We start from the raw sequence: 9278 nt of genomic DNA, 5'->3' as shown, positions 1-9278 counted from the left end.
ATTGTCGCCCTTCCTAAAGGCCACTTTAAATGAGGCTCGAGATGCTGAAGAAAAGCCAACTGACACATCCCGGGTCGTAGATGAAGACCTCAACTTGTTTTTCGAGTGTGTGGAAGTCGGCATGCTAGAGGATTACTTTGGCTTTGGCCACCTAGAGATCCCGAAAAGGGTCATACAATTGGGATCAGGTGAGCCAATTTCGAGCTTAAAGCTCGAGAAGCAGTTTCCCGCCCCGATTGTAGATCCTGACTGAAAGAAACGGTTAAGTTCACAGTACTAGCGGATATTAGAATGCTATCCGGGACAGTCGGAGTGGCCAACTATCTTCGTTCCTTAGTAATCGAAGAGGACCAAGTGAAGATGAATGAGGTAGATGGGCTGAGTCTCTTCAATGAGGCTCAACAAGCGCTCGAGTTTTCTTTGCCTTAACGATATTTTAATGATTTCTCTTTCTTATGTCCCAAACCTCGGTACTTTACCATTGAAGTTTTCACCGGTCCAGGATAGAGCTTAGTCACCTCGAGTTTGAGCTCCAGGATCAGGTCCGGCAAAAGGAGATGTACCAAGCTCTTTGCGAGCACAAAGATAAAGTCCTTAGGGATATGGTTGATCGCTCTGCCCTCGAAGCTGACCTGGAAAAAGCCCAAAACGAGGCTTCGAAGGTGAAACAGGATCATGCCCTACTGGTTGAAAAGGTAAGAGTGCTTAAGATTGATAATGAGAGGTTAAATGCAAATTCTAACACAGCAACCTCATAGTTCCTTGAGAAGATAACCCTGATCGACCAACTTAGGTCCGAAATGGACGAGTTCAAAGCTTTAGCTGATGAGCTGAGGGGGAAAATAGATCTCCTATCCTAGGAGTGGGATGCCACCAAAAATGACCTAGCGTCGACCAACTTGAAACTCCGAGTGATGAGAGAAAAGGCTAACAAATGGTCTCGAATGAATGAGGAGCTCAAGGAACAACTTGCCTCGATCGTTATAGTACAGGAAGTTCTCGGCCAAGAATATACTACGCTAAAGTCCAAATTGGAGGTGGCTTTGAATGAGGTCTCTTAAGCCCAAGACATGTTGGCCTAGTACAAGAACAATGTAGAGGTAGCCAAAGCCCGTATAATGGCGAAGGTTGAATACATGAAGTGGTTGTCTCAGAGAGAAAATCTCGAGGAGATCCAAGCTCGAGAGGTTGACCTAGAAGCCAAGATCGAAAAGGATAAGAGGCTCGAAGCCGAGGCCAAAGCAAGGTAGCAACCCGATGGTTCGGACAACAAGCTGGGCTCTGATGAAGACTAGGCAGGAAATGCTTTAACTTATTTTTGTTTTTTCTTGTAGTTGTACGCCTTGTACTTTGGGGTCATTTTATAATGCCTCTGTAAATACCTTTTGGTAAATATATATATGAAATTTTCCTTTGGCTACATATTGTGTTCTTTAACTTTTCTGCACTTGCTTATGTTTAAGACTTAGGAATATAACTTGTGTCTCGGACTTAATATGCCATCAATGCCTTAACATAGAATTTGACATTGCTTAAATTGTTCAACTTCCAAAGCCCGGATAAGGCTTGGGTTAAGTAATGGCTCCGAGTTGCTTTGACTTCAGAGGACCCAATAAAAAAATATAAAACGAAGCCTTTGTTAAAATATTCGAATGATTTATCCGGACACAACTAATCTTTACCTAAGGTGGCTATTTTCATGGCCTAATTCGAGACCGATTGACTGGATCGGGTCGGAAGTAGTCTTTTATGGATTTAAAATGTGTAAGGACCTTACTTTTTATGCATGAACTCAGATGTATCCGAGTCGTTTATACGTTCTCTAAAGGTTTCATATCTTAGTTTGCCGTGGCCTTTTGCGTTTGGGCCCTACCTGGTAGGCTCGGTGCCTGTGGGATTTAGTAGCCCAATTTCTTGATCTTACTATCGGGTATTAGTCCCCAGTTCGGGGTGACCTGTAGGCTTAGCGGTCTTTTAGATGGTGGGGCACGGTATCGTGGATTCTTACTGCCTTCGGTGTTTCATGCTTCCATTTAATGGTGTCCTGTGGGCCTAGAAGGTTTTGAACCCAGTGTTCATCCTAAGTGACGTAACGATAACATTGCTTGTGCGAATGTGAACCGACAAAACAAAGAATGCAATTTTTTTTATTACTTTAAATGTAGTGTAAGTAATTGAAGATAATAAAGCTACCCGCCATAGCGAGAATGAGCTATACGAGCACACTTCGTTTGACCGTTTGACTCTTACAATAAATCCTAATATTCAAGCCTTGGCCTTCGTTGTCGAATATGATTGCCTTCTAAATTTCCGAACATAGGTCTTCGATTCCTGACTCAAGGTGTGATAGTTCCCTATTACTCAAGGCTGAATTTTGAGGGTTTGAATACTATTGATCCGATATGGATGATCTGCAGTCCCCGTTCTTAGATCGGTCTTCAAAACTAGGGTAGCACGTTTACTGTTGCCTCATTAAAAACCTTGTCGTAAAACCCACCTAGGAAAAAAAACGCTCGAAGGGAATAAGAGTTCAACACATGCTATTAGACCTAATCCTTGGACTTGGCTTTGATTGAGTACATGCAAGGGTTAGTTCAAAGAATAATAAACCTTAAAGGAATTTATGTATTCGTACCTCAGCAATAGTACCACTTTTAGTGTGCCTGTTCCAATTGTTGGCAGCCGTATGCTATTTCCGGACTCAAGCTGGTATGAGCCTTTCCCGGTTATACCGGTATACAGTCCCTCCCAGTTCGGGCCTAGTTTTCTGTCATTCAGGTTTTTAGTATGCAGTGTGACGTTCCTCAATAGTTCCTCAATACCAAGTCCTCGACTTGGAAATGTCAAAGGTTTTCCCTTCGGTTGTAATATCTTCCTAATTTGCTATTTTTGAGCTGCTAACCTGACTAAGGCGACTTCTCGCCTATCGTTTGCTAAATTTAGGCTTGTAGACATGGCCTTGTTGTTCGACATCTCCGTAGAATATTGGAACCTTAAGCTCGGTTCTCCCACTTCCACCGGAATCAAAGCCTCGGCAACGTAGACTAGAGAAAATGGTGTTTTACCAGTACTCGACCTTGAAGTTGATCGATATGCCCATAGGACCTCGGGTAAAATTTCTTTCCACTTTCGTTTTGAGTCGATCAATCTTTTCTTTAGGTTATGCAATATAGCTTTGTTTGTTGACTCTGTTTGACCGTTCACACTCCGATGGTAAGGGGTTGATAAGATCTTTTTGATTTTGTGATCTTCAAAGAACTTATTGACCTTGTTGCTGATGAATTGTCTGTCGTCGTCACACGTAATTTCGATTGGCATCCCGAACCGGCATATTGTATGATCCCAGATGAATTCGATAACCTCTTTTTCTCTAACTTTCTCAAACGCTTGAGCTTAAACCCACTTGGAGAAGTAATCTATCATGAGCAAGATGTATTTGCTCTTTTGCGGGTGCCTATGGTAAAGGGCCTATGATGTCCATCCCCCATTTCATGAAGGGCCAAGGGGAAAGGACTGGGTAAAGCAGCTCTCCCGGTTGGTAGATAATCAGAGCATGCCTTTGACATTCATTACACTTTCAATCAAAGTCCTTTGCATCCTTTTCCATTTCGTTCCAGTAATATCAGGCCCTGATTAATTTTTGAACTAACGATTCCACTCCTGAATGGTTTCCGCAAGCACCCTTGTCGATTTCCTTCATCACGTAATCGGTCACCGCGGTTCCCGAGCACCTTGCTAACGGTCCAACAAATGATTTTCGGTACAGTTTTCCTTCAACTAAGCTAAACCTGGGAGTCTTAATTCGGAGGGCACTTGATTCTTTGGGATCTAATGGCAATTTCCCCTCTGAAGGTTGTCTATGTATTTGTTTCTCCAATCCCAGTAAAACTCGTTGAGTTTACCTCGGCGTGACCTTCCTCTATCATCGAGCTCATCAATTTCACCACCGTTTCGGAATTAAATTCATCAGAGTTGACTGATGATCCTAAGTTAGCCAAAGCATCGGCCTCACTATTCTGATCTCGGGGCACATGTTGTAATGTCCATTCTTTTTGAACCGATATAACGCAACTTGTAATTTATCCAAGCTTCTCCACATCCAGTCTTCTTTCACTTCGAACGTATCGTTAACTTAGTTAACAACAAAGAGGGAGTTGCAGTTGGCTTCGATCACCTCAGCCCCCAGGCTTTTATCCAGTTCTAGACCTGTAATCATAGCCTCATATACGGCTTCATTGATAGTCAGTTTTACAGTTCTAATAGATTACCTTATTATATTACCCGTCGGTGGTTTTAATATGATTCTCAACCTGAACCCATTTGCATTGGAAGTGTTGTCCGAGAATAGGGTCCAAACCCCCGTGCTAGTCCCCAAGACAAGTAATATTTCTTTATTGACCTAGGGGATAAAGGTCGATGTGAAATCGTCCACGAAGTCTACCAAAATCTGAGACTTTATAGTTATTCAGGGTTTGTATTCAATATCGTATTCGCTAACCTCTACGACCCATTTTTCTAGCTGGCCTGAGAGCTCGGGTTTATGCATAACATTCCTTAGCGAATATGAGGTCACAACACATATAGGGTGACATTGAAAGTATGATTTTAGTTTCCTAGATGCTCTTAACAAGACAAGCGCTAATTTCTCTATATGTGGATACCTCATTTCGGTGTCACCTAGGGTTATACTAACATAATAGATAGGAAACTGCGTACCTTCTTCTTCCTAGACCAGGAAACCACTTACCGATACCTCAGAGATTGCCAAATAAAAGTACAATTGCTCATTCGCCTTCAAGGTGTGCAGAAAATGAGGATTTGATAAGTATTGTTTGAGCTCTTCTAAAGACTTTTGGCATTCTGGGGTCCAAGAGAAGTCATTCTTTTTCTCTAGTAATGAGAAAAATCGGTGACTTTTATCCGATGACCTAGAAATAAATCTGCCCAATGCGACTATCTGCCCTGTCAGCCTCTGTACCGCCTTGACGTTGTCAACCATAGTGATATCTTCTATGGCCTTTATTTTATCCGGTTTGATCTCTATTCCTCGGTTAGATACCATAAAGCCGAGGAACTTGCACGAGCTAACTCTGAAGGCATATTTCTCTAGGTTCAACTCCATGTTGTATTCCCTTAGTATGTCGAAGGTTTCCTACAAATATTTCAAATGGTCCTCTGCTCGCAGGACTTAAGTAACATATCGTCAATATAAATATCCATTGATTTCCATATCTGTTCCTCGAGCATTCGGTTAACTAGCCATTGATATGTGCTACCAATATTTTTAATCTAAATAGCATCACGTTATAACAATAAGTGCCGAACCTAGTTATGAAAGAAGTTTTCTCTTGGTTGCGCGGGTCCATCCGTATTTGGTTGTACACGGAATAGGCGTCGAGAAATCTTAGCGTCTCGTGCCCAACTGTCGCATCGATCATTCGATCGATGTTAGGCAAAGGGAACGAGTTGTTTGCGCATGCCTTATTCAAGTCCTTATAATCTACATACATTCTAAGCTTGTGTTTTTTCATAGGTATGACGACTATGTTAGCTTACCTATCTAGGTACTTGACCTCCTGAATGGAACCTATTTTTAAGAGTTTAGATACCTCGTCTTTGATGTATGCGTGCTTGACTTTGGAATGTAGCCTTCTCTTCTGTTTGATTGGATGAAAGTTCGGATCCAAGCTCAATTTATGAATAGTCATCTCCGGTGGGATTCTTGTCATGTCTAAGTGGGACCATGCAAAACAATTGACATTAGCTTTCAGAAAATTAATGAGTTTTTTCTTAAGCTTCGGGGTTAATCCCGTTCCCAAGTATACCTTTCTATTCGGCAGGCGCTCGAACAATATGACTTGTTCTAGTTCCTCGGTTGTTTACTTGGAGGCATCGATATCATCAGGTGCTAAGAAGGATCTCGGTACCCCGAAGTCATCTTCCTCACCCGTTAGGCGTTCCTCCTATTTTTTTGGCTTGGTCGGGGTCGGGACCATTGATTGCTATTGTGTGCCATTCTCTTCAGCCAGTCCCTCACTTTTTGATATCGTGATTGTGGGCACCGGGATCACTTCCTCGATAGCGAACATCTCCTTTGAGGCCAGTTGATCCCCGTAGACCATTTTGATTCCACTTGGGGTTGGAAACTTCAACGCTTGATGCAAGGTCGACGGTACTGTTGGTATTATTTATAATGCAAATTCAAAGATTTTTTTTTGAAAAGTCCATTTACAACCAATAGCCATGGGTATTTTTATTTTTCAAGTGTCCTATCTATTTCCAAGTGGCTTCTTGCATAAAGCCTTGTGGCCAAATACTCTTAGATAATTGGTACATTACAAGAGTTTTTACATGTGCTATTGATATAAAGCCAAGTGTTGAATGGATATGCAAATCTACCATGTGTCTCTATGCATGAAAGACTAGGTACACTTGTTAATATTGAAGCCAAGTGGACTAATATATTTGGACAAGTGTTAAAAGACTCTCCAAACTTGTCATACATGCAACCTCCCTAATTGCCTATAAGTATAATAGTCATTGCCATCATATTCACTCAATTCTTAACCAAGAATTCTAATCATTACTTTCTTCCTACAATATTTTAATTTCTCTAACAGCTACAAAAAATGCCGTCATCTTCTCTTCTTTCTGGGTAACTGTTTTGTGCAAATTCTAAACTTCCAGCCATGAGTGTACGTGTTTGGAGGTGCTGTGGGACCTTGGGGAGCGACCTGTCATAACGATTTGCACCCAGTCGGGCCGAAATCACTTTCAACGCAGTGGCTTGCCACAACACAGTATTTTTGATAAGTTATTCTTCTTTCCTTCTTGTTCTTCGTCAATATTATCTACTCATTTTTCCTATAATTTGAAAGTGATTGTACATATAATATTGACTAATGGCCACCACTTTGAACAAAACACTTCCTGATCTCTCAAAGCTTTAGTCTTTAGATGGAAACAATTATAAGTGTTGGTCCCAGAAACTTTTAATTTTCTTTGAACAATTAGAAGTTGATTATGTTTTGTTTAACGATCCTCCTACTGATATTGTTGCTAATAGTTCTAATGCTGCTAATATTGTTGTTTAACGATCCTCCTACTGAGTAGCTGAAGAACACTTTGAATAATTGCTAAAAGACAAAAGTAAACTTTATTGCTTTGATATGTATGCCAACAGTGACCCAAAAAAAAGGTCCTCCTATTTATATAATAGGGGAATTTGACCCTTAATACAAGTTTAAATAAGGTAAAAATCCTTTCCTTCTTTATTTCACAAGAAAACACGAATCGCAGTTAATATCAGGCATGAACCACGCCGTAATATCGGCTGATGGCGGATATTTCAGCTCCTCGTTCGTCCTCTTTAACTGTCTTCCATTTGACCTTGATTATTTGTTTCGCTCTAGTTTGATTCTTTCCATGTTTGTCCATGATCGATTCCCGACGTATCATTCATCCACTCCCAAGCTCCGATCTATGGACACCCTCGGCCTTACCCGAGCCAGCGTCAAATCACGTTGTCCCTCGTTTCTTCATCGTGAAATTGGGGCTAACTTTATCCCTAATTTTACCTATACACACACTTAATGCATTTCAACTAGAGAGCACATTATTATAACAATTAATTAATTAATTAAATATTAAATCTTATAGTATAATTTTCTTGGTGTACTTCAGTATAAACTAGATTCTCCTACCAGTCATGGGACGCTTTGTCTTAAATTATCCAGCTATTTTGCCCAAAAAATTATAGACTTTATTTTCATTTTTATTCTAACACCAAATAAAAATAATAGTATTTTTTTTCCATAACACCAAATTAAGATGAGGCTCAATTTAATCATGCTACCCATTACCCCCATCCACTCTTTCCTTTTTTCATCTCCATTATTGTACACATCCATATATACGCCCTTCTTCACTTTTTTAGAAACATTTTCTTCTCTTTTTGGGTTATACTGTGTTGGGAAAAAAATCACACACAAAAATAATATTAATAGCATATAACAATATTATTATAGAGCATCAAGATCACCGTAATAAACAAGATAAAAATGATTTAAAAAGAATAAAATCCAGTTATCCCCTTAACCTTTAAGTGTTGGAAAATCATATTTTCTTTATCTTTTGAATGGGTGGAGGTTAGGAGGGTGAATGACAGGCTAATGACTATTAAGCTAGTTGTTGGAGGTTTTACTTTGAACATAATCAGTGCGTACGCATCCCAAGCAGGCTTGGATGAGGAAGTCAAGAGGCATTTCTGGGAGGATTTGGATGAGATGGTGTGTGATATCCCGCATACCGAGAAGCTTTTCATAGGAGGAGATTTTAACGGCCACAGTAGAGCGACGTCTGGAGGGTATGATGATGTGCATGGTGGCTTTGGTTTTGGAGATAGAAACGGAGGAAGAATGTCTTTGCTGGACTTTGCTAGAGCATTTGATTTGGTGCTAGCAAACTCGAGTTTTCCAAAGAAGAGGGAGCACTTGGTCACCTTTCGGAGTTCGGTGGCCGAGACTTAGATTAATTATTTACTCTGCAGGAAGTTTGATAGAGGTATTTGCACGGATTGCAAGATCATCCCGAGTGAGAACCTCTCGAACCTTCATAGGCTCCTAGTCAAGGACCTTGAGATCACGAGAAAGAGGAGGAAGAGGGCGATGTATGGCCAACATACGATAAAGTGGGGAGCCTTGACGAAAGCTAAATCGTAGGAGTTGGGGGGTTAAGTTGGTGACTATGGGGGCTTGGAGGAGTAGTGGGGATGCAAGCGCTATGTGGACCATGACTGCACAGTGCATTAGGGAAACTGCGAGAGAGGCATTAGGCGTCTCAAAGGGTTACTCTGGTGGTCACAAGGGAGACTGGTGGTGGAATGGAGAGGTAAAAGGAAAAGTGAAAACCAACAAAGCAGCATATCTGAAGCTAGTGGAAAGTGTAGATGAGGAGGGGAAGAGGGCATATAGGGAGCATTATAAGTTGGCTAAGAAAGAGGCAAAGCTAGCAGTTACAGCAACCAAGACTGAAGCTTTTAGTCATTTGTATGAGGAACTCGAGGGTTGAGGTGGGTATAAGAGGTTGTTTAGGTTATCCAAGGCGCGATAAAGGAAGGCACGTGACTTGGACCAAGTGAAGTGAATCAAGGAGGAAGAAGGTAGAGTTTTGTTGGATGATGGGCTTATCTATTGGAGATGGTAGACCTACTTGAGTGTTATAAAAAAATAGAACAAAAAGAGTTAGTTTATTTACTCCATTCTCAATTTTCTCGAACT

General features: G+C 41.0%; 1 protein-coding gene across 1 annotated transcript; it reads left to right on the top strand.

Annotated features, from left to right (window-relative positions):
- The first annotated feature begins 1118 nt into the window (after nt 1-1118).
- Nucleotides 1119-8528, top strand: LOC104244430 (uncharacterized). Its single transcript, XM_009799842.2, has 3 exons — nt 1119-1246; nt 1335-1388; nt 8153-8528. Exons 1-3 carry the CDS (start codon nt 1119-1121, stop codon nt 8526-8528), a joined length of 558 nt encoding a protein of 185 aa, XP_009798144.2.
- The last annotated feature ends 750 nt before the right edge of the window (nt 8529-9278 follow it).

The sequence above is a fragment of the Nicotiana sylvestris genome, chromosome 5, assembly GCF_000393655.2.
Source record: "Nicotiana sylvestris chromosome 5, ASM39365v2, whole genome shotgun sequence".
In the NCBI taxonomy this organism is placed as follows: domain Eukaryota; kingdom Viridiplantae; phylum Streptophyta; class Magnoliopsida; order Solanales; family Solanaceae; genus Nicotiana; species Nicotiana sylvestris.
The sequence above is the reverse complement of the archived record's forward strand: the minus strand, read 5'-3'. Positions and strand labels throughout refer to the sequence as shown.

Bases quoted from the DNA above. Each gene is read 5' to 3' on its own strand.
- LOC104244430 (XM_009799842.2), top strand. From the start codon at position 1,119: ATGGCGAAGGTTGAATACATGAAGTGGTTGTCTCAGAGAGAAAATCTC. The intron at 1,247-1,334 runs GTAGCAACCCGA...TTTTTCTTGTAG, and splicing joins GAAGCCGAGGCCAAAGCAAG to TTGTACGCCTTGTACTTTGG. The intron at 1,389-8,152 runs GTAAATATATAT...GGTGGAGGTTAG, and splicing joins GCCTCTGTAAATACCTTTTG to GAGGGTGAATGACAGGCTAA.